General features: G+C 41.9%; 1 protein-coding gene across 5 annotated transcripts in view; it reads left to right on the top strand.

Annotated features, from left to right (window-relative positions):
- MAP4K4 (mitogen-activated protein kinase kinase kinase kinase 4) overlaps window positions 1-16,866 on the top strand; it is a 136,866-nt gene extending 120,000 nt beyond the window's left edge. For all 5 annotated transcript variants that reach the window (XM_083610410.1, XM_083610411.1, XM_083610409.1 and 2 more), the window contains 9 exons: window positions 2,052-2,166; window positions 2,603-2,773; window positions 3,662-3,805; window positions 6,890-7,024; window positions 8,930-9,030; window positions 9,786-9,935; window positions 11,120-11,279; window positions 12,603-12,742; window positions 13,727-16,866. In XM_083610410.1, the coding sequence (XP_083466536.1) occupies window positions 2,052-2,166; window positions 2,603-2,773; window positions 3,662-3,805; window positions 6,890-7,024; window positions 8,930-9,030; window positions 9,786-9,935; window positions 11,120-11,279; window positions 12,603-12,742; window positions 13,727-13,810 (1,200 nt within the window). In that variant the 3' untranslated portion in view covers window positions 13,811-16,866. The remainder of the gene's footprint in view (window positions 1-2,051; window positions 2,167-2,602; window positions 2,774-3,661; window positions 3,806-6,889; window positions 7,025-8,929; window positions 9,031-9,785; window positions 9,936-11,119; window positions 11,280-12,602; window positions 12,743-13,726) is intronic.
- The last annotated feature ends 8,893 nt before the right edge of the window (window positions 16,867-25,759 follow it).

Below are 25,759 nucleotides of genomic sequence, written 5' to 3'. Positions count from 1 at the left end.
TGTACACACGATAGGTACCTAAACACAAACACTTCCAACAGATTAGGGATGTGCAGGTTTTAAAGGGGTGGGGCACAATTTATTTTCAGAAGCTTTTACAAATGAACAGAACAAGGAAGGTAGGACTCGGAACCGAATCTCCACAAAACGCTCCTAAAGCAGCGAGGCTGTTCTGCCAGGGCTTTCAAATGTACAGATATGCACCCCAGAATCACACTCTTTAAAAAGGTTTCAGTCGGAAGCCAGTTATTTGCTGCACTGATTTGGATAGTCCCTGTGATGTTACCAGGGAGTCTGCCTTCAATCCCAAAGTTGTATGGGGGGGGGGGGGGAGAGAACGTTAAGAAAGTGTGAAATTGAGACAGCGTGCATGAAAATTCATGAGATGCTTAAGAATGTTAATATAGTTTGCTTGAAGCAAAAGGGCAAGGAAATCAGATTCTAGCACTGGAAAACAGAAGCCACCTTACAAACCACAGCATATTTGTAGGTGCCACTTGAATGAAAAAACTCATTTTTTAAAAAATAACAAAACTAAATTCATGGGGGCAGGGTCTTAATTGTTCCTGGGTTGTAGTGTTTTGGAATTTCACAAGTAATCCCATGTTAAAGCGGTAGCTTATCTTTCACAAGAAGCTCCTGCTTGAGGGCACAAGGGAGAAGATGATTTTTGCCCGTTTCCTTTTCTTTACCTCCTCTTCTGTTCCAGAGGGACTTTAACCCTCTAGAGCAGATTTTCTGGAACACACTGTGTGGGAAATGAGGGAGGGTCATTGAATATCTCTTCTCCCACTTCTGCCTGTGGACATGTACAATGAATGGAGCTCTGTCTACTCTGTGCAAGTTTGGAATCAAACTCAGTGCATATTGCCGTAGGGTAGAAGTCAGTTGTTTGAATACTCTCAAGGCCCACTTCTTCCTTTGTTCTAAATACCATGTTTTTAAACAGCCGCAGTGTTTTTGGAGTGGAGAAATAGCGCTTGTAAAATTTGGTGGAAGCAGAATTCCTTTTAAAACCCTAGTTGCATGAAGTCCACTTTGAGGGACACAGTAAAGGCTCTCTGTCTTAAAGAGGTTTTGTAGGAGAGAGAACTGAGCCAACACTTCAGATGTATGAAAAAAAAAGCCTAGTTAAACATCAACTCGCCCTCCCCCCCCTTTTTGTCTTTATACATCACACCCTTTGTTTTTAACCCGTGTCATTCTGCCTTAAAGTGTAGTGTTGTCCCTGTGACACTTAACTCTCACAATCTGGCGAGGGATTTTAAAAGTCATCCCACTTCCACTTTTTAACAGTTTCATTGTTTCACTTTTCTCCTTTCGTTTGTGTTTTCCATGTTTATTGTGTTTTAACTTCAGGGTGCACCGGTGCCTGAATATTGCTTCGTGTCCCTGTCCACACCTCCCCTCCCAAATAAGTCCCCTTGTTCATTAAAGGTTCAGTATTTTTCTGTGAGATGATGGTGGAAGAAACTGCTGCAGCTTTCTGGCAAGAGGCTCAGTTTACAAGGGAGATTTGAGAGCGAAAGAATTGTCCTACAATTAACCGGATGCTAAAACGGCGTATCAAATGTAGAATTGAATGCCTGATTCCTAATTGCTCAAATTTTGTTGCACTAGAAGAGACTATAGTTCCCAGTTGGTCACTAGCTGAGGGTAGAAGACACAGAATAGCAGCAACAAAAGCAAGGGGGTATTACAGTAAAAAGATGAAAAGCAGAATATGTTGGATGTGGAATAAAGAAATATTTACAAAATAGGAGCCTTACACGTTTCAGTGAGTGGAGACATTCTTGTATGCTTGTTTCAGTGAACAGGCCTCATTATGTAAACATCTGTGGGTTGGACTGAACTTTCACAGTAGCGCTTAGGAAAAATGTTTATTTAAAATGTTTATGCTACTCACGTGTAGGCAGCACTTGAGGAAGGGGGACGAGAAGGCTTCTAAAACAGTGCTGTCCAGTAGTGGCTGGAATTATTTGTTTGGGTTTTTTGTGTGATCCTATTTGTTTATATTATAACCATTAATGACTCTGAAATTTACATTGCAGACTCAGTCCGCTAGTAACACACTGCAGAAACACAAATCTACCTCCTTTACACCTTTTATAGACCCTAGATTACTACAGATATCTCCATCTAGTGGAACAACTGTGACTTCTGTTGGTAAGTAATATAAACACCAGTGAGTAAGGCTTATAGTAACTGTTGAAATGCTTAGAACAGTTCCCAATACAGTCGTACCTCAGAGGTCGAACGAAATCCCTTCCGGAGTTCCGACTTCCAAAACGTTCGGAAACCAAGGTGCAGTTTCCGATTGGCTGCAGGAAGCTCCTGCAGCCAATCGGAAGCCATGGAAGCAGCGTCATGCATTCGGGTTCCAAAGAACGTTTGCAGACTGGAAAACTCACTTCTGGGTTTGTGGCATTTGGGAGCCAAAATATTCGATTTGCAAGGTGTTCAGCTTCTGAGGTTCGGCTGTGTATGTTTCACATTCTGTACCTAACAGTATTTTTCTTCAACTTGATGTGCATTTCATGTGTGAGCCGAAATGTATACTAAAAGATAACTGTTTTTTCTCTTTCTTCCAATTTTTTTGCAGTAGGATTCTCTAGTGAAGCAATGAGGTCAGAGGCAATAAGGCAAGATCCAACCAGGAAAGGATCAGTTGTTAATGTGAACCCTACAAATACACGGCCACAAAGCGACACGCCAGAAATCCGCAAATACAAGAAGAGATTCAATTCTGAGATCTTATGTGCTGCCTTATGGGGTATGCAATCCAGTGTTGGTCGCTAGTTCCTTCCATTTATATGAACATGTTGCAGATGAAGGATAAGGTCATAACAAAAAATCTATTGGAAATGTGGGACTAATGGTTGTCGAAAGTGTTTTCAGATTAGTTTGCTAGGTGCAGAGTATGTTTATCAGGCAAAAGGTACAGAGGTATGCATGAAGTTTACTAAAAGTAAATTGATGAATCAGTTTGCACAAGAGTAGACCTTCGTATGGGACGCGGGTGGCGCTGTGGGTAATACCTCAGCGCCTAGGACTTGCCGATCACATGGTCGGCGGTTCGAATCCCCGCAGCGGGGTGAGCTCCTGTCGTTCGGTCCCAGCTCCTGCCCACCTAGCAGTTCGAAAGCACCCTTAAGTGCAAGTAGATAAATAGGTACCGCTTTATAGCGGGAAGGTAAACGTCGTTCCGTGTGCTGCTCTGGTGCTGGTTCGCCGGAGCAGCTTCGTCACGTTGGCCACGTGACCCGGAAGTGTCTGCGGACAGCGCTGGCTCCCGGCCTCTAGAGTGAGATGAGCGCACAACCCTAGAGTCTGTCAAGACTGGCCCGTACGGGCAGGGGTACCTTTACCTTTTACCTTTAGACCTTCGTATGGGTGAACATTTCCATGAAAATTCCTGGAATGCAATTTCTGTGAGAGCACGGCAGCCATGGAAATGAAATCCACCCTGATCCAAACTCTAGATGGAAGGAAACACTGCTTTAACAGCATTTCTGGAATGTTGATGTGTATTCCATGCCCTGGTGTCATAGTCATTCTTGTTGTGTGAAAAGGTTTGGCGTTTGCCCGGAGAACTGCAGATATCTACTGAACTGGCCAATCAAGGAACTTTGTGTTCTGACTTGATATTATTTTACCCTAGGGGTGAATTTGTTAGTGGGTACAGAGAGTGGTCTGATGCTGTTGGACAGGAGTGGCCAAGGGAAGGTGTATCCATTAATAAACCGAAGAAGATTCCAGCAAATGGATGTACTTGAAGGTCTCAACGTCTTGGTGACAATATCGGGTAAATTTAAATTCTCTTTTTGAAAAAAAAACATGTTGTGGTCTTTCTTTGAATAACAGAATGGTTCAAACCTCTACTTTATATACTTTTATCTCTTTTTGCTAACTCTTTCCCCTTTTAAATTGCTGTTTCATCGATCAATAAATCTATCAAAGGTCCCTCCAGAGAACATTCTACTTTTAATATTGGATTTGGAGAACTTGTGGCTTTGCAGATGCGGCTGGAATACAGTTCTCATCTATCCCAGACAATGTGGTCTATAGTGAGGAATGATGGGAATCCAACAGCACCTGGAGGGTTATAGGTTCTCTACCCCTGATTAACTAAGGTGGTAGCCAACTAAAGTGTTAATCAAAGTTGTTGTTGGCTTCCATCTGTCTTGAGAGACAGTGGAGTGCACCTCCAGGGGTGAAGTCAAACCATTGTGTTAGCAGCACCAAAGTGCTGGGCAGTGTGTATGGAGGTCCTGAGCTGCCCAGACAACGCAAACCCCTCACAGTCTCACTGATGCGGTCCAAAGAAAAGCAGAGCAATACGTTTGGCATTAGCTTGGCTGCAGGAGTAGCTGGGATGAGGTGTACAAGGTGCCATCTGACTTGTCTTAGGGACTCCACCTTGGATTTGGGCAGGGTTTGCTCCTTCGCCTTTTCTTCTCTTGAAGATATCCTACGAGGCAGCAGAGGTTTAGAGTTTTCCTTCTCCCAGGTGGGCTACCTTCCCAGGTTGACGAGCCCCATCTGCCCCACTCTTTCCTCTACATCAGGTGCAGAAACCGCCTTCTTGACCGTTGGACCCACTATTGGTCTTGTCCACTCAATCCTCTGGAGCCTGTCTTTGCATGTAGGGGAAGTCCCTAACTCACCAAGGAATGGGGCCCCTCATCTACCCTCTGCTGGTTTAGCCAAACAGTTGAAACAGTTCCTGGGGTGTGACTGCTGTCTCATGCTGACAGCTTCTGGGAGCTGCTGGTGATTCCTGAATGCAGGGTGGGGACCAAATGGGAACAAACTGTCCCAGAAGGAACATGACATGTCCCTCATCAAAGGTACTACCCCTCCCCTAGCAGCCCATGCACCCTACTGAAGTATTATCTACTGCAATTAATGAACATGCCTAAGTTAGTATCTGAAAAAGTGTGCATGCACACAAAAGCTCATACCAATAATAAACTTAGTTGGTCTCTAAGGTGCTACTGGAAGGATTTTTTTTATTTTGTTATGCCTAAATTAGGTCTATTGATTTCAGTAGGTCTGCTCTGAGTATATCTTATCTGAGTATACCCAAGAAATTGGCAGGACTACAAAGAGAACCTTTAAATAAATGAGAAGCATCTCCCTATGGAATACCATTTTACCTCTTGTGTTTATTAATGAAAGAGTCTTTGTGACCTCCCACAAAACATAAGGATATTGAACGGGTGTTTCTGCAACTGCTGGGTTGGGACCCACTAAGGGGGTACAGCCTGATCCAAGCTGGGTCGTAACAAGAGCATTACCACCATGCAAATATATAGTAAAAGATGGGTAAGAAATAGATCCCCAAATACATTCTTGGGTTAAAGGTGGAGCTGAAAAGGTTGATGATATACTAGGTTGAAGGTATGTCCCAGTCACTAAGGATCATGCAGTTAAAGGGTTAACATAACGTGCCTTAAAAGAGGAAACAATATTCAAGTAGGAAACTAGTGAATGTGGCAAGGAGTCTTGATCTCCAATGACGCAGTTAAAAACAAAGGATCACACACAAGTCTTAACCGCAGTATTTCGCCATCAGCAACATGTGAAGCTTAAAAACAAAAAACTACAGGTCTTTTCCCACATCATGTCTGTTACGATAAAACTATTCTAGTGATGCAGTTCAAACCCAAGTTCCCATGGATTCACATGTTGTAACTGAGTAAATACTACTATAGGAAATAAATAAAAAGTCTGAGGTAATATTGTGCAAATATTAACACAAATCTAAGCAAACATTCTGTTTGTTTAGGCAAGTCTAGCCAGAGATGCAGTCTTATTGGCATGTGTTGATTTTATCTATATTTTGATAATGTGTTATTACGCCTAGCAATTTTAAAAGTTCGATTTTATTTGAATTTTATCATGAATATTTTGTATTGTTTGTATTGTAAACTATTTTTGTTATGGTTAAATAAATAAAAATGTGGCTTGAAAGATTGTACTGCTGGATTGTGAGTAAGAGATTGCATGTACCTTGTTTGTCCCTTGCTACAGTCACAGCATAACTGTTGTAAGCTTTAGGAGTTCACTGTTTTGACCTCTCGGCTTAGGTACTGGACTGGAGAATTCAAAAGGTCAAGTTTTGATGGGCAAATTGGGCATGGGCCAGAAGCAGACCTCTCTGTCGCTTCCTAATCCTCACCTTCCCTACTCCCCACAGGAATTTGGAATTCTGCATTTGGAATTCCCCATATCTGATAGCGCCCACCCCCCAATGGCTCTTTATAAAGCAACATTTGCACTTGCCTTCCAAATCAGGATTTGAAGCCAGCTTCAACCAGGAAGTAATAAGTTGGCTGTGAGCAAGACTCAGTTGTCATGCAGTGAATTGTAGCTTAGTAAACCATGGCTTATTAAACTAGGAATGAGCGTTGGGACCACATGCTCCCCCTTATCCCTCCCCTCATACCCCGTCTGTGTCGCTTCAATCATGGCTTCTCTAAATCCCCAGTTTCCAGTTACATTGGTCTCAGGAAACTGTGGTTTAATGCCGGCTTGGTAAACATGATACAAAAGCACGATTGAAGGGCTGAAGTTGATGCGAGAGTTGATGTAGAAGAGTATGTGAGCACAGAGGTTATTACTCATCCCTCAAACCATTATTTGGAGGACTGAAAATGTTAAATCTGAACTGTAGCCTGGTTCATCTTACTTTCTTTAGGTAGAGTTTTGATTTTTTTAAACATAACAGGCAGTAGCAATAGCTGGAAGGAAAGTTTGCCTTTGGTGAGCTTAAAAGGCATAATTTTTTAAAAAGTGGATTTTATGTATGATCGCTAATATGTTTTTGTGGAGGCTTGTATCCCAGCTTTGTACCTTATCGCCCATTCCTACCACACTTTTCTAGGTAAGAAAAACAAATTGAGAGTGTATTATCTGTCATGGTTAAGAAACAAAATTCTTCACAATGACCCTGAAGTGGAAAAGAAACAAGGCTGGACAACTGTAGGTGACTTGGAAGGCTGTGTACACTATAAAGTTGGTAAGTAACTCATCCTGCACATTTATGAAAGTCAGTGAAGATGGAATTATGTAATGGAAAGGTCTGGTTAGGGTAGGAAACTGTTGAAATGGATTGTGCTTAGCTTTTGGTCTTCTGTAAACAAGTCACAAGGTCTAAAAGAGACAGCTGCCTCCTTTATTTATATATTCCAGGATGAATGTTGTAAGAATGCGTTCTTACGTCGCTTTAATCTTCGCTGAGACAACATGTTAACAGGAAACATGTGTAAAACTGAAGATGATACACACATCCTTGCTCCCCCTGCCTTGAGAGCAACACATTTCCCAACATGCTCTTAGATCTAGTGTAAAGGCAAATGTGTTTTGGTTCTGTAGATCCTTTCCCTGCCACTGTCCCAGTTCTGAACCTGGCAGAGGTTAACTGGTTCACAGAAGCCACGTGAGGTAATTTTTGGAAGGCCGATTTTCATAGAAATGCCCATGGGCCTCTTATCCTCTAGAGGGATAGGCAAACAAACAAACACCAGGAAGCCTGTGTTTCTGCTCCTGGTTTCAAGAAATCTTGCAAAGGAAAGATGTCCTGCAATTTTTGGATCTGGTTTTAGTTTTAACTTGAAACCATTATTTTGGCTGATCCCACTATCGCCCCCTTCCATCCCTCTGTGCAATTTGTCATCCCCCACATCCTTCCAACGAGAGTTCTGATTGTTGCCAAATAGCAGGGAAAATTTGAACCAGCCTTTTCTCCTCATATGCTTAAAAAAACCCCAACCCAACCCTGTAGGAGTCAATAAATGTCACATCCAGAGGGGTCAGAAGATTACTGCGGCTTTTGACAACTTTAACAGTAACTTTTCAGAAAAAGAAATATCTGCACTTAAAAAATGTATAGGAATGGTGATCCTTTTTGGTGCTGAACTTCATTATATAATTTATAAAAATTATATACAACAATGTAATGAGAATGATTTAATTCCCGTGCTCACTTCAGCAGCACATATATTAAAATTGGAACGATAGAGAAGATTAGCACGTGAGAATGATTTAATTCCCTTAAAAAGATGATATACATGTTAAATGTAATATTACTAAGGCTGGCACCCCATTAAAGGTACCAGCTGCTCAGTTGATAATGTTTCTTAAACTTGCATATACACAAAATAGCTTTGAAGGGAATTTTTTTATGATGCATATATGTGTTGCAGCAGTTAATGGCTAGGTTTCCTCAGTTCTATTTTTCTGGTGAGTTCCCCCTGAAAAAAAGCCCTGGGTTTCCTCTTTGTGACAGGAGAGAATGTTTTTCTTTCTCAAAGGGCACCTTCCACCTGCAATTTTAATAAGTCCATTTTTAAAAATAATTAGGTTTTTAAGAAGATGGGTTGCATAATTGGAAGCAGCCCTTGAATCAATCAAAATTGTTTTAAGTGATTTTGAGTCCCTGTCAGGGAGAAAGGTGAGATATTAAAAAAATATTAATTTGTCAGTCTATCAAACAAAACACGACAGTGCTAAATATTAGTTCTGTCATTCATGTCTTTCATAATCCCTTGGATTAATAAGGATATAGCTCCTCCAAAGTGTTATAGCCATTTGGATAATCTTTTGATTGTTGTAGGAATTAATACATTCAAACACTGGAAATGTGAACTTAAGGGATTTTATCCTACGCAAGTAAGATGCCTTATTTTAAGAAAAGAAAATACAAAATTCTCCCCAAAGCACACTTTTCTGAGATATAGCATCAGCTCATATTTTTTTTTTAGAGAAGACCATGAGCTAACTCAGTTATGAGTGCATATTACATATGACAATATGCATTATTGTTTTTAAATTGGTAGTTCTATAGCAGTTATAAGACAATAATATGACACACCCCCCCCGATTATAATGTAAAAATCATGTTCTCTGTCCTTTTTAATTTCAGTGAAGTATGAAAGAATCAAATTCTTAGTAATTGCTTTGAAGAGTTCAGTAGAAGTCTATGCTTGGGCACCAAAACCATACCACAAATTTATGGCATTTAAGGTAAGGGTTCAGATTGGTAAGTGTGGAACGTAGATAGCTGGTTAATACAGGTGCATTCCCCAGCCCTACCTGACAATACAAAGGTTGAACCCGAGACCTTTTGATTGCCAAACAGACGCTCTACCACTGAGCTGTGCATTTGTTCAAACTTTAACGTTGTCTGATGAAGGAGAATTAAACACTTAGTATTCCATAGGATCAAAAACCAGGAGACCATAAAGAGCAGATCTGTCATAGCAGGAACTACTGTAGTAGAGCTGAGAGTCCCTTTCTTTCTCGGGAGGTGGTTTTCCCAAGTTTGTATGTTCCTGCCCTCTCATTCTTAAACTGGGAAATGAGAGAACAGACTGAAACCAATTGGCTCGTCACCATTTTCTCCACAATTCATCAACTTGTACGGGAGATGGATTTGGCATATTTTGAACTAAAGCATTTATTCTAGGAATAAATTATATTTTGAATATTGAGGGGAAAATATAATCCTGGTGTTTTGCTTCAGTTTTTAAAGGGAAAAACTTAGCTGATCCTGTAGGGAGCCACTTTGTGCTGATTCATTAAAGGAGCCAAAGAAATGGCAAAAACATAGTTCCTCCGTACAACATTTTTTTTTACATGAAAATGAGGACCTTAATAGAAGAAGAAACCTCACAAGGGAGAGAGGAGGGGGATGGAGGCATGCGTAGATTTCTAAAGGAAACATATTTTAATGGAGTGTACTAAGTACTAATTCTTTATTTTTATTGCTTGCACTGCAGTCATTTGGAGATTTGGTACATAAGCCATTATTAGTGGATCTTACTGTGGAAGAAGGTCAGAGGCTGAAGGTGATCTATGGCTCCTGTGCTGGATTTCATGCTGTGGATGTAGACTCTGGATCAGTGTATGATATTTATCTCCCAACTCATGTAAGAACCCAGATTTCTCATTGCGTGGTATTCCATAGCCCATTCTGCATTACAAAAAGAGTGAGATGCACGTTCAAACCTTATTCATATGTGAAGGGGAGTTGTCCCTATGTTCCAGGAATAAGTTTCCATTGAGTGAGTGAGCTCTCTTTCTCTCATATGTTGGGCACTTAATAATTCATTGGTCCTGAGGGTAAGAGCTGTTCCGACAGTGGATGGAGCGTCTCCACCTCCATTGTTCAGCCTGGACACTGAGATCCAGCGCTGAGGGCCTTCTGGTGGTTGCCTCACTGCGAGAAGTGAGGTTACAGGGAACCAGGCAGAGGGCCTTCTTGGTGGTGGCACCCGCCATGTGGAACGCTCTCCCATCAGATGTCAAGGAAATAAACAACTATCTGACTTTTAGAAGACATCTGAAGGCAGCCCTGTTTAGGGAAGCTTTTAATGTTTAATGCTGTATTATGTTTTTAATATTCGGTTGGGAGCCACTCAGAGTGACTGGGGAGGCCCAGCCAGATGGGTGGGGTATGAGCAATAAATAATACTAATCTTTCTTTCTTTCTTCTACTGGGACACGGGTGGTGCTGTGGGTTAAATCACAGAGCCTAGGACTTGCCGATCAGAAGGTCGGCTGTTCGAATCCCCGCGACGGGGTGAGCTCCCGTTGCCCTGTCCCTGCTCCTGCCATCCTAGCAGTTCGAAAGCACGTCAAAGTGCAAGTAGATAAATAGGTACTGCTCTGGCGGGAAGGTAAACGTCGTTTCTGTGCGCTGCTCTGGTTCGCCAGAAGTGGCTTAGTCATGCTGGCCACATGACCTGGAAGCTGTACGCCGGCTCCCTCGGCCAATAAAGCGAGATGAGTGCCACAACCCCAGAGTCGGTCACTACTGGACCCTAATGGTCAGGGGTCCCTTTACCTTTACCTTACTACTACTACTATGGCTACTACAGTGGAACAGACTCCCTCAAGAGCTTTTGGTCTCTCCTTCTTCTGAAGTTTTTAAGCAGAGGTTGTGTCTGCTTTAATCTAAGAGTTTGGGGGGCACTCAGTCTGTCATGGATGCTTTAGTGAGGATCCTGCCTGGTACAAGCGTTGGGGACCAGATGACCCCCGAGATCCCTTCCAACTCCTTCCAGTTCCTCAAAGTGCAGGTGACATCCAGTTCTTCCTGTTGTTCTTGCAGATCCAGAGTAGTATCCAACCCCATGCAATCATCATTTTGCCAAACACGGATGGGATGGAGCTGCTTGTTTGCTATGAAGATGAAGGAGTTTATGTTAATACATATGGAAGGATCACCAAAGATGTGGTTCTGCAGTGGGGAGAAATGCCAACATCAGTGGGTATGTATGCCAAGATCCCCAGCTTGCTTGTACTGTTAGGGAAATGATGTGGCCCAACGGAGAGATGGGTTTCTTTTGTTTTGTTGTTATCATCTTGGAATTCAGTCATTCATTTGTTAAACAGATTTGTACAGCGGTAAAGTACCTTTTTACTTGTGTGTTGTGGATTATAGATCAGTCTTTGCCACCTTGGTGCCCTCCAAATGTTTGAGGCTGTAGCCAGTAGCTTTATTGAGCATTTATATTCCAGAATAATTACCATAATAATTCTTAGGACATATATAGTGCTCTTTCTAAGGGTTCAGATGCTCTACTTTTAACATGTGCCATGTACTTCTCAGAAGCCTTTCTCTTGTTTGGTAGACCAATATTACTATCCTCCTGTTGTGGTTGGGCTAGGAGAGCAGCTTGTTTAAAGTCACGTAGTGAGTTTATGGCTGAGCTAAAATTATATTACTTGTAATTATAAGTTGCTCCCTTACAGATGGGGCTTGAGGCGAGTCGCTTTGAAAGCACAGACCGCAGTCCAGAGATCCTTGTTACATTTTCACATGGGTTTGTGTCTGTAGCGATGCTCTTTATGTCTTCCCGAAATTGAGAAAGCTTAAAAATCCCATTTTTTTGCTAAATCAGAGAAGAATAAGAATCCTTTGTCTGTGCATTCCCTACAGAAATACTGGTATATTTTGAGTCACATAATGCAGTCCTTGCATCCAGTTATGGCTACCTAATCTTAAAGACTTCAGAGAGACAAAACAAATTCTGCCATAAATGTTTCCGTAGTATTTCAGGAAGGCAAACTGTCTCCATATGACACAGCCTGCCTGGGGCTCTGTTAGCAGTCCATAACAAAAAGCTGTTAATCCAAATAAAAGTTTTTAATAGTCTCGATGATTTGGAAGCTTTATGAATTATTATGTTGTCTTTAATGTATTTGGCTGAGGACAGAAACTCGTAAACTGCAATCCTATGCCCACTTACCTGGGGGTAAAATCCATTAAATATGTAGGATGGTGCTGTTGGTATTTGAAAATTAAACTTTCAAAGATATCTGTTCTCTTGGGAAGGAAGTATAGTGCAATCAGCTAAAAGCTTGCTTACAGAAGCCAAGTTTTCATCTAGCTGTATAGCCATCTAGCCACGGCAACAAGGATGGAAACATATCAATTTTGTTTATGGGTTTTATATGAATTGATTTGGGTGAAATATTATCAATTCAACAAGCTGCAATTAAAAGTTAGAATGCATAATATAACCACTTTGCTTTATGCTGCTGGGTATCATGAGGATGATTAATCGTGGCTTTTTGTTTTGATTGTAAAGCGTATATTCGATCCAATCAGATCATGGGCTGGGGAGAAAAAGCTATTGAGATACGATCGGTGGAAACAGGACACTTGGATGGTGTATTTATGCACAAGAGGGCACAAAGACTGAAGTTTCTATGTGAACGCAATGACAAGGTAAGAGATATGTTTCGACCTCCTTTACATTAGTTCCCCCCTGCTCCCCGTTTCAAAATTATTGTGGAGAAGAGAGAGGAGGAACGCTGGTGATCAGTCCAAAATGTGTTCCACCCAATTCCACAATCCTCTGACTAGGGTTGGGAGGAAAGGAATGGATATATGGATCAGATATGGAAAGCCATGGATGCACACACAATGACTCTCTTGGGCACTTCGTTGGCAGGGAAGCAGAAAAGAATTCCTACAGCCTTGTACTCCCCAGATGTTGATGGACTGCAGCTCCCACCATGTTGGCTGCGGCTGACAGGAGTTTGAGTTAAACAACATCTGGAGGCAGCAGGGCGAAATATTTAAAAGTACAGGAGAGGCCTTTCCACGTGGCTTTCCTTCTGCACTTTGGTGTTCCACTGAGCTTTGAGAACATAGCCACTGATGCCCAATGACTTCATTCCTGCTGCCTTAAAAGTGTCCCCCTAGTACTATTTCTTCTCTTCTTTCTAGTTTTTGTTTTAAAACATGGGTAGGCATCCGGCTCAGTTGCCTTCTAAATCCGGCCCACGGACGGTCTGGGAATCAGTGTATTTTTACATGAGTAGAATGTGTGCTTTTGTTTAAAATGCATCCCTGGGTTATTTGTGGGGCCTGCCTGGTGTTTTTACATGAGTAGAATGTGTGCTTTTATTTAAAATGCATCCCTGGGTTATTTGTGGGGCCTGCCTGGTGTTTTTACATGAGTAGAATGTGTGCTTTTATTTAAAATGCATCTCTGGGTTATTTGTGGGGCATAGGAATTTGTTCATCTCCCCCCCCCCCAAATATATATATATATATATATATATATATATATATATATATATATATATATATATAGTCCGGCCCCCCACAAGGTCTGAGGGACAGTGGACTGAAAAAAATTGCTGACCCCTGTTTTAAAACCACCTGAGTCCCATTTTGTTTTCTCTCGTGTCTCTTGCTTTACAGGTTTTCTTTGCATCTGTACGGTCCGGAGGAAGCAGCCAAGTTTATTTCATGACCTTAGGCAGGACTTCTCTTCTGAGCTGGTAGAAGCTATTGTAGTTTGACAAGGGATTGCTGTCATCTGGAGTCTTCATAACTTGGAACCATTTGCAACTGGAGAACAGGCCTGACGTGATGTAGGGCCACATGCCATTGCGTGTGGAGGCATCACCGATGTTGGGTTCTTTTTGTTTTAAAATTGAGGCTGCGGTACGCAGCTGGTGCTGTAAAGATATTGCCATTGGGTGCTATCTGTTTTGGGATCCCACTAGAGGAAAAATCAGGTCTCCCTCTCCTTTTCCTCCTTCCCCTCCTGCAGATTGCCCAGTGAGAAAGAAAGAGACGGATCAGATGCAAGTTTTTTGAAAGGAGGCAAACATGAGAAGGTAGCTTGGAGGGTGTTGTAGGTGGAGTCAGTGTTGCTTAAGCAGAGAGCAAATCTAATATAGTAATATTAACAATGTATTTAATTGACATTTCTTTTTTTTTCTTTTTTCTTTTGTAATGTGACAATATGTGGGCAAAGAGGAAGATGCAGGTTTTAAAATTAATATTTATAAAATGTGAAAGGCACAGTGGTTTAGGGGGAGATAGGGTGACTTTTTTTTAAGTTTTGGCTTGGCCAAGAGTTCAGTCATTTTTTTTTCTATGTACCGAGTTTTGCCTAAAAACCACACGTGGATGATTTTTTAAAATAAATAAATAGAATTGTTCATTTTTCTATAACGACTCTTCATTAGGCTAGAACTTGGTAAATGTCAGTGTTAGCACTGCCTCAGTTAAAGGTTTAATTTTTGTTTAAACCTGAAATGTGCAACAACTTTTACTACCAGTCTGCGCATGTAGCCTTTGGGGAAAGAAAATTCCAAACATGTTTATTTTTGTGCCTACCTCATGGTTTCTAATGCATGCAGTAAAAGAGGTGGTTTAGGTTTCTACTTTTTTTTTTTTAGGAGAACAAATATTAATGTCCAATTATTGATAATACCAAAACTAGCAGGTTAAAGGTTTGACTGTTAATTTTGTATTGGGTTTCAGCAGAAGAGACAAGCAGTTATTTGAGATGGTTGATAGATTCGTAGCAGTGACACAGCAACCTAAGCAGTCCATTTCTTAAATTTTGAAAGCGAACTTTTCACTTTATTTTTTACCGATTTTATCATGAATGGAAGTTTTAAGGAATTCAGCCTAAAATTCAGAAGGTTTTACTCCTAACATGTGGGGTTTGGTAACAGGCAAGTAACAATAGCTAGGCTAGTTCTATAACTTGTTAAATGTTGTAGGAAACTTTTGGGGAAGTGACGTTTTCCTTTTCTAAGAATGCAATGCACTAAAACTATTTTAAGAATGTAGTTAATACCGCTTATTCATTTTTCTTTTTTAAAACAGCATATACTTGTGTTTTAATGTAACATCCAACTCTTGGCTCTTTCCCTCATTTGCCCCACTTTTTTAAAGGGAAAAAACCCCCTCAGTTTTGTTTTATCAGTAAGTTTTTGGCCTTCGTAATAAATGTCTCAAGACTAATAATTTGTTTAAAGGCTACATGTGTTTATTACTTGAGAAAACTTGAGTGTGTATTATCTGTTGGTGATGTAATAATGCACAGTGTCATTATTCGATCGTTATGGGGTTGGTTTTCTTTTTTAAGGGATTTTTTTTAAAAAAAACACTCTTTTGTTTACAGCTGCCTTAAGTTCACTGTTCAGCCAGTGAACTGGAGTCCAGTGTTTCATGGGCTATGTCTTCTGCTGTGGTTACCTTTATTCATGGCATGGCAGGTGTAGAGATTTAAATGTGATTCTTCGATCGAGACGCTTCAATAGTTCAAATGAGATTTGTCACACAACTTGCTTTGTGTTGAACAGTACCAGTTGGGTGAACCAGCTGCTCAATAAGCCTTTCTTTTGGAATCAGACTGCTGTTCCTTTCTTTGACCAGCTTATTTTTATTTACTAAGGGCTTTCTTTGCAAGATCAGGAAGGTCCCCCTCTCCCCAGAAAGGAGTAAATAGCAGAAAACACACAGATAATTATTGGCAGAAAAACCTTTTGAAGTCTCTCCTATTTGAGGGGGCGGGGAATGGTTTGGGTTTTGCATAGCACTGAACATCAGAGCTAATTCTAGACGTGGCTTTCAGTTCTCACTGTACCTGTTGGGAAACAGGTGAAAGTAGCAGCTTTGCTTTGAACAGCAAGGAATTAATGGGACTCAGAAGACCAATGCAGACAGAGGCAATAGGTGTATCTCTCACATGGCACGGTAGCATATTCTCCTGATCGACCAGACGCCCCAAAGGAAAATATTTAAAAGGCACGATGTGGTTAAAAACTGATTTAATTCTTGACCTCTCTTCTCATGCCACCTTGCTATCTATCTATATTTTAAAGAAGACTACTGTTAAATGTAGGAATGTTGTAATATGGAGGAATTCTCCCTGGTCAATATGCTGATGAAATTCTGTACAACAAAATAGGAGGGTAGGGGGTAGGGCGGGGAGCATGACTTGTTCAGTGGGGCAGCCGTCTCGCTGCCCCCAAACCCCACACAAATGCCAGGGTGGCTGACTTGACAAGTCAAATCAGTATTACGAAACCACTACATGAAAAAATGTTGAAATCCATTTTTAAAGCAGTGCTGTTGGTGAAGCATAAAAATACTCCTAGTTTAGTTTTAAGCTTTAAGTAAGAACTTTCTATATCTTAAGTCAAAGTAATTCTAACTGTATGACTGCAGTGGCTTTATTTTTTATTGTATGCACATGTTATGTTGGAGAAAATGTTTACAAAAATGGTTTTGTTACACTAATGTGCATCACATATTTATGGTTTATTTCGAAGTGATTTTGTGGGGTTTAGGTTTTCATAGTAGTAGCAGTACACACTTTTGTGATTTTTTTTTTTAAATAACCCCCAACTCTGCCAACTATAAAGATGCTTAAACAATAATAAAAATGACAAAATTACTAATTGTAGAGCTGCAAAGCAGACTGGTGGCAATGAAACACTCAGCCTTTTTGCAGTGCTGTCTAATTTGTCTTTTGTGTATTATAAAATACTGTCCCCCTCTCCCCATTTTTCCTTAAATAAAGAAAAAAAATGACACCTAGTTGTGTATGTGGAAGTATTTTGAGTGGCTTTCTTTTTTCTTTAGAAGGGGGAAACGTATGCTCTTCTAAATCACAGTGAAAGAAACAACAGTCTCTTGGCAGCACATGGGTGAAATTGTATTCTGTAAATCTTATACTTGGTAAAACTCACACACTATGTAGCTAGACACAGACACAACAGGGTGTGCAGCTTTGCTGAAACAATTTAGAATGGCACAGCTGGATTAAATGGGCCAGCAATGTCTTTCAAGGCCCAACTCCAAAGTTTTCAGTAGAGCTGATGCAAATATACTAGCAAGGTATTTTCACACAACCTGCTGCTGTTACTACTGTGATTAGCTTGTGCTCTTCTGTTCAGTATGGAACAAGAAGATGGAACTGTTTTGTGTGCAAAAGGCATGTGATTTGTATTTCATAAGTAAAACTACTCGGGGTACAAAAAGATTCGTAAATAATGTCCCAGAATCTCAAGTCGGAATAAACAGTGCCAACTGGGAAATAACCATAAATCTACTTCACACATTGGATCTAAGTTTGGTTGCTTGTTTTGCAAACTAGAACTTCAAATGTCATTGTCAAGAAAATGAGAAGAGTGTGTGCACTTAATTCGTGCTGTTTTTCTAGGTGGGGGGAAAGGTGCCGGAACTCACCATGAACACCTCCCTTGTTCTCGTATAATGGCAATGGAGCCTACTTGAGGGGTGCCAGAACTGAGTTCCAGCTGAATGCAAATGGAATTCCCTGCCCTAGGCGCACTCTGGCTTTAAACCTTCACAAGAAACAGCTGAATATTTCACCTGCCTTAGCAGTCCTAAAAGCCTTTAAAAGGCTGGAGATGGAGAGAGAGAGAGAGAGAGAGAGAGAGAGAGAGAGAGAGAGAGAGAGAGAATATGTGTATAGCTTGAGTGGCAATTCAGTCTGGGCCCAAGGATTGTGTGGAAGATGCTTGCATTTGACATGACCCTGGGATCATATTCCTATTCTTCAGGTGGTGAGATTGAGGACTCTGATGGGGAACCGCACACGCAGCCAAGCCCAGAAACACGTTAGCAAGAAGATCTCATGGTTCCATTGTACCCCCAGCCCAAGAATGTCATCTTCACATCTGGCTTGAGAGGACTTCCGTCAGAAGTCCTGGTACAAGCAGAGTTTCCCCTGTTTCAATGGAGTAAAAGACTGCTAGGCCTCTTCAGACTTGAAAAGACACATTTCAGAGAAGACGGGTATTAAAACTGGGACAGAACAACATTAGAGCCATGCTATCTTCTAAGATTCTGTCTGGGCCCTGAACATGGCCTCACCTCTTCCACATAAAACAGTATCATAGCCTTAAAATTCAACATGGCTGTGTAATTTTTCAGGGACCCTTGTCAAGGGCTGAATGGACTTCACAGTAAAGTAAATTTATTGTGCTCTAAGAAAAGCAGAATACAGTTAGCTGTATACATTGTGCAATTTTTTATTGCATAATTCTGGATTTCCTGATTGTGGGCACTACCGAAAACCCAGTCCCAACCGCAAAATCTTATTCAGCCACCTCTCGTTTATGAGACTTCAGCAGATGTTGCACACATACTTTCAAGCATATCTTAGCAGTCCTAAGGCTTCTTTTTTGTTCTTCAAAAAAGAAATCAAAGATAAACTTGAGTGATTGTAATGATTCTAGGGGTTGCGCGTGCGTAAATCGACGCCACACCTGGCTAGGTTACCTGGGTGAACCCTTTCTGTCTGGACAGCCTCTCACCCGTGGCTGTCTCAATCGCTGGCAGAATCCATCAGTGGGCGTTTCTTGAACTTCTTCCAGCAAAGAAGCTCTTTGACGCCTAGTCACCGCCTACTCTCCCTGCGCGGAAGCCTTCTCCGCAGGGAGGGTGTGGGCAGCGGAGGACCCGTGCTCTCCCCGCTGGTCTCCGGCGAGGAGTCATGGAGCCAGCTCGCCAATTCCCCCATCTGCCCCCCTTCTCCACTGGTGCTACGCTGAATTCCTTCCCCAGAAGATGGGCTGCTTCTCTCCCTCCCGGGACGCTCTCCGGAACCCCTCTGGAGCCCTCCCTCTCCCTCGGGCTCCGATGGCGGTTCCCTGACAGTGATGTTCAATCTGCCATCATTCTTGCATCTCCTGTGCTTATGTGGAGCTGTGTACATACAGATCTACTCTTGAACATATGTAAATTCAACGTTTACTGTTTTTGAAATTTAAGATTCTTGTTAGATCTGCCCATTCTCTTACCCATTGTCAAAACAAAACTGGTTTGCACAAATCCTATGTTTCCTCGACAGGAGCTTTGACTAGGGGTTAGACTTGATGAACTTTGGAGGCCTTGAAATTTTGTAAGTTGACAGTCTGTAAATCTTTCAACCTTAAAGGTAAAGGTACCCCTGCCTGTACGGGCCAGTCTTGACAGACTCTAGGGTTGTGCGCTCATCTCACTCTAGAGGCCGGGAGCCAGCGCTGTCCGCAGACACTTCCGGGTCACGTGGCCAGCGTGACGAAGCTGCTCCGGCGAACCGGCACCAGAGCAGCACACAGAAACGCCGTTTACCTTCCCGCTATAAAGTGGTACCTATTTATCTACTTGCACTTAGGGGTGCTTTCGAACTGCTAGGTGGGCAGGAGCAGGGACCGAGCAACAGGAGCTCACCCCGTTGCGGGGATTCGAACTGCTGACCTTCTGATCAGCAAGTCCTAGGCTCTGTGGTTTAACCCACAGTGCCACCCGTGTCCAATGCAAGTAAAAATCCAGCCACTGTGGATGATGATGTCCTGGAGGTAGGAAAATGACTGAAATATTGGGTAAAATGTTGTTTCCTAATCCAGCAAACCACTTAGACATGTTGTTCCATTACAACATAGTACAGTTTTGAAATGCTTACTTAAAATGAACTATTGGGAGGACGTGTTCTGCATAAGAAAGTAATTTTCTGTTCCACATGCTGCTCTCAGAATTCCCAGCATGTGCTGCAGCTACTCCATCTAAAGAATCTATACAACCATACCTGTATGATTATCATTAGAAAGGAAACAGGCCTGTTAAAGCGCTGGTACTATCTGGTGGTATTTCATACAATGCAGGAAACTATAGAAGGAAAATACTTTGAAAGCAATCTTACTGCACTTATAAAACCATTAGGAACTTTTTCCTTTGGAAGTCTGCTGAAGGAAGTACAGGTGCTTGCTATAACAAAAATTAAGGTTGCAATGCCGAGAATATAGCACTTACTGATTTATTTATTTTTAATTCTGCAGGGCTAGAAACTATGACAATGGAATAAATAAACTTATTATTTAAAGATATAAACTGCCTAATATTTTAAAAAATCTTCACTTGGTATGCCGTAGGCGTATACTAATAATTTCGTTAAACAAAAATACAGGTTAAAACTAATGAACTGGCAGTATAAAAACAAAAATTCAGGAGATTCAAGCACATAAACACAGAACAATTTTATGGGTCAGGGAAAGGCTGGGTCAATGGATACGTCTTTATGAGATGACTGGTTGCTACTTTCCATATGGTAAAGCGAAGGGCATTCAATAGCATAGGGGCACCAGTAGAATGGCCACCACCCTGTGAGATTCTTTAGGGGGTAGTGTGTGAGTTCACAGACGTGAAAGAAGGTGCTCTAGAGAAGGGAGCACAAGTTACCCAACTCAGAAAATTCAGTGATGGGAAACTTGTTTTTTCTTGGCTTCCAGATTTGCTTGGCTTGCAGCTACCATCAATCTGTTCAGGGATCATGTTCAAGGATGGCAGGAGGCTGAGTCCTAGTCTGAAGATTGTAGCACAATTTGTGATTCCAGAAATTTACCTTCTGCCAGTCCAGCATCCCTGAATAGGGATATCTTTGGGAGAAGCTGAATTCTTCCCTTCTTCTTCTTCTTCTTCTTTGGTGATCACTGGTAGCTGAGTAAGATTGTCTTCCATAAACACAGTTTTAAAAGTGAGTCCATAAGTGACTGTGGAGGCCAATTCTGGATCTACACGTTCTTCCACAGTGGGGACATAGATTTCCAGGCAAGAATTGATCACGATGAGGGTTTGCCAAGCATGCCTTCCTCATAGCGTGTTCCTCCCTTTCGCCCTCCTTCCAGCATCTTCAAAACCCATGACACCTTTGCTAAAGGCTGTTCTCCAATTGCAGCGCTCGCAGGCCAGTGTTTCCCATTTGTCAGTGTTTATACAACATTTTTTAAGATTTGCCTTGAGAGAGTCTTTGAACCTCTTTTGTTGACCACCAGCATTACGCTGGTGTAAACCCTACACAAATCCAGAGTGGAGTCCTTAAGGCTGTTGGATGGTGCCTTGTCCTGGCAACTCCTGCAGCCAAGCTGGTGCTGCCCTGCTTTCGTTTGGACCACATCTGTGAGGCTAAGATGGGAGTCTTTTTGTCTGGGCCAGGCTTGTGCCCTGAGGAGGTCCATTTGGTGCTGCCAATGCAGCAATTTGACTTCACCCCTGGAGGTGCCACTCCATTGTCTCTTGAGACAGACAGGTGCCAACAAAACACAAAACAGCATGAAGAAAATGCTAAGTGGGCAAGCTTTTCACATAAACTGCTTGGTATAATATGCCGGGCAGCCTCTGAGAATTTCCTTGTCACACAGCCCCAATGCTGTGGTTTGTGTGAATTAGTTCTAATCTTCAGAACTCTGTTTGAGTCCACTCCTAGTCAGGGAACTCTGTGCTCTGCCAAGATTGTTTGCCCTCTGGGACGAAAGAGGTTGTCAAACTGCATAGCTTGAAAAGCCCAGGACAGCATTCTCCAGTGAATCCAGCTGCACAAAATATTACTGAAGGGGGGGAAAGGGGGACAAAATAACTGTGGGAAATTCAATTCTTTGCTGCTGTAGCAGAATTGCACATCCCTTTCTCCTCATTTGTTCTAAAAATACCATTTGCATGAACTTGTTTATTCAAGAGGGAGCGATTCAATATATTTCCAAGAGTTCATCGGGACATGCTATTTCCAGGATCCCATATGGTAAGGCATGTTTAGATAATGTGTTCCTGTGCAGATCAGGGTCTCCAAAGATTCCACAGAGAGAGAGAGAGAGAGAGAGAGAGAGAGAGAGAGAGAGAGAGAGAGATCCTGCATACACATCAAGAATACGTGAGAGGCTAGAAATGCAAGATAGAATGGACTGGTTATCTGCACCAGAAGCTTGGTCAAATTTAAACAAGCTGGGCAAATAAAATACACTGTAGACACCAAATCTCAGTGGATTTTAGCTGAGTGGGTGCAGTGCATTGCGGAATGTGTTGCTGGCTGCCACGGGCAAATGAAAGGACTGCTTCAAACCTGCTGAAGGTGGAAGGAGGTTTGGCAATGATAAATTCAATCCAGCAGCTGATGCCTGGCAATGATCTGTGTTAACAAGCAGTCCAGGGAGCAGTGGCGTAGCGTGGGTTGTCAGCACCCGGGGCAAGGCAAGTAATTTGCGCCCCCTAACCCGTGGATTTGTGCCCCCTAACCCGTGGATTTGCGCCCCCTAACCCGTGGATTTGCCCTAACCCCCAGATGTTGCGCCCGGTGCGGCCGCCCCCCTGCACCCCCCACGCTACGCCACTGCCAGGGAGTAGGGAGGTGAAAATCAATTCCACCAAAGGAAGATGGTATTTAACATTAGCACTGTGCAGAAATCTGTTCCCCACTTTCTTCCTCCATAAAAGAGGCCTCCATTGTTCTGCCTTTATTGTCAGGATGCTTTGGGTGGGTTTGGATTTTGAGCTTCGCATGTCATTGAGAAGAGGCCAGGAATATTCCCCTGCCCTTTGCCATTAAACATTTCTCTGGCATTCTGATGCCTCCCCAGCCACCCACATTGCTGGTGATTTGAAAAAGCATCCTAGAAGGAGTTACCTGAGGAAGCCGCCTTTTACATTTTAAGCAAAGCAGGGGCTCCTGGCGCCACCTGCGTCCTTATTAAGGGCTGTAAACCCAGGTAAATAAAAATAAAGGGTTGCATTGAAGGAGTTGTTCCATTTGTGCAAGGACTTTTCCCCACACTCGCTTGTGCAAATGAGCTCTGGAGGGTTAGGGAAAACCACAAAAAGATTGAGGGTTCATGGAAGGAGAGGGAGGGAAAGTTGTGTTACACCAGTGAAAATCCTTGTGCGGCTGGAATAACTTGTTGGATACAACCCATAGATTCCTATGTACGTACAGAAGTCATGCTGTTGGAGAGGAAGGATGACCATTCTGGCCTTTGTAGTTTCTTTCCACTGAATCAGTGCTGAGTTTTAAGGGACCATAGGCATGACACATCCCCACCAAGAAATATCCGTTGGGTAACATCTAACCCCTGCAATTCCGTCTACATTTCTCACAAATACTTCTCACACTTCTCACATACCTTTGCAGGATACTTAAGCAATACTCCTGCATCCTGTCTTGCCAATATAGAGTCGTTGAGTTTAATTGTCTTGCCACACATCTTGCCAATTGTACAATCCTATCTTAAGGGGCAGATGGTGCTTAACTGAAGCTTTCTGTACTATAAAGGTAGAGACAATAAAATGATTCTGGATCCTTAGATCAGACCCAGCAGGGATCTTATGTTTCTTCCCCCACTCCCCTTCCCCCAGCTCCTGTGTGACCTTTTTGGGAAGTTGACATGGAGCCAGTCTTTAAATCTCCAACCCAGTCATGAGTATTTTTCCTATATTTTTGTTCCTAGGTATAATCTTATTGCCTCAGGTGAAATGTTATTGTGGTTCTGTCTTCCTTCACTGATCTTTTACTTTGCTTAATTTTTGCCTGTTAAGCTTTAGTCGAATTCCCGCAACTCTCTTATGGTTAATGGGTGATCAGTTGTTTCTGCAGGGAATTTGCTAAGCACCAATAACTCAGGCAACCACATGTTGAACTGGGAACATTGAACTGAAGAGGGAAAATGCCATAAGAATAGGAAAATAAATTTTGTACTACAAAATAAAGCTTGCACCATAAGATTAAAACCTTGTTGATCCCTGCTTTTGCCTGTCAAAATTAAGTTTCTACTTTCATGAAACTGATATTTAATATGCTCCAAGACATTGCTCACTTTGTTCTATTATACAAAGGCAGCCAAGACTTACCAGCTGCTAAGAGCTGATATGGAAAGCTCAAGTCTTCTGCTTCTCATCACCATTAAAACCTGCAGGTCAGAGACCACCTGATCATTGACTGGCCTCAACTTGAGTTATACCAGCACTATTGTGCATATGTTTTTGCAAACGGTGCAGAAAATTATGAATGCTTGTCATAGATCTTTAATTTGTGAATAATATGTATGTATCATTTAACCAGCCAATTAAAATATACATTCCCCAGAAATCAGGCTATTTTAAATTTTAGTGATCTAGCAAGCATTAATTATTGGGAGAATTCAGACTAGTTAGCCTGTTCACCTTCCTTTTTATTAGTTCCAGCTGCTATCACATAATGAAACCCCCCCCTCATGATTTGGACCAGTTATATCCAGTTGCTTGAGGATGCTGGGACCATGCACACTTGTGGCTCAGGCTGTTCAGGGACTAGACAGACACATGCAAAGCAGCAAACGTTTTTACAAGCAATGCTAATATGCATTCTGAATGTTATTTTCACTTAGTTTTTTAATGCACGTTTTCTCCTAATATATGCATTTGAATAAAGATTGCTTGGTGGAGAACTGCCCTGCAAGATTCTGATAAGTTCAAATTTTCATGGATGACTGTGCTTTGATTCTCATACGGTTTTGAAATCTGCAGTTTTGAGAGAGTCGCCTTTAAATGTAAATGGCATCAAATGCCTCCCCCATCCCTAGCTGGATGTCCCCTGTCTGAAACCCTGGAGAGCTGCTTGTGGTTGGCCACTATGAGAATGCTGCAGCAGACAGGCCATTGGCTTGGCCCAGCAGGCTGCTCTAATGTTATTCTGCCAGCCAGTGTAGACAATACTAGATGGACCAGTGCCCCAATTCAGTATAAGGCAGGCTTCCTATGTTCCTGTCCGTGGGGAAAGCAGACGGCAGCAATTACTTATGACAAATAAATGCCAGAGGTAGTCACAGCTCATGACAGAGTGAAAGAGAGGCTTAATGAGCTACGTGATTTCTCCCTGGGTGCAGAATCAGATTAGACAAGGAAAATGTTATAAAATTCTTTATTCTGTGGATACAATTGTTCCACAGAACAGATTTCTGAGTCATTTGGAGTGGTATCCCCCCCCCCTTAGGAAGTCTTAAACTGAATCTTCCTGTTCATATCAGGTTCACGGCAGACAATTTATAACCCTTTTGAAGAGGGGAGGAGTTACCTTTTACTTTTTCTTCCCATTGTTGAAGGTGGCTTTTTACTAAGAATATGTGTAGGGCTGGTTACACAAGACAAATTATGCAGACACCAACTGTAAGTTTTGAGGGATTTGTTTACAGCCAAGTTACCTTGTATTCTTCAGTATTTCAAAAGAGCATTTATCTCTTGTTTGTTTTTGGTACCAGGCGGTCATGGAGGAAACCAGTTTTCTGGATCTGATTCAGTTTGGGTTTAACTTTGATTTTGGCACAGAAACTGCTTTGGCTTCCCTGTATAATGACCTCCCTCAGGAGATAGACAGGGGGAAATGTGTGCCTGTTAAACCACCTTGACCTTTCAGAGGTTTACAGTACCGTCAACTATGGTGTCCTTCTGGAGTGGCCAGAGATTGTTGTGGGTGTTTGTGTTGTGGGTGTTTTTGCTTTGTTACTTTGTTACATATTTTTGTGTTTTTATATTGTAAATCGTCCTGTGGTCTTCTCATGAAAGGTGATATAGAAATTTAATGAATAAAAAAAAAATATTATACGTTATAACCAGTTAATGGTTATAACGTAGAAGATCAACTTAATTTCTTTTTTTCTGGCTGACAGCCCTACAAATGTGAAC

The sequence above is a fragment of the Podarcis filfolensis genome, assembly GCF_964270895.1.
Source record: "Podarcis filfolensis genome assembly, chromosome: 4".
NCBI classification, from domain to species: Eukaryota; Metazoa; Chordata; class Lepidosauria; order Squamata; family Lacertidae; genus Podarcis; species Podarcis filfolensis.
The sequence above is the reverse complement of the archived record's forward strand: the minus strand, read 5'-3'. Positions and strand labels throughout refer to the sequence as shown.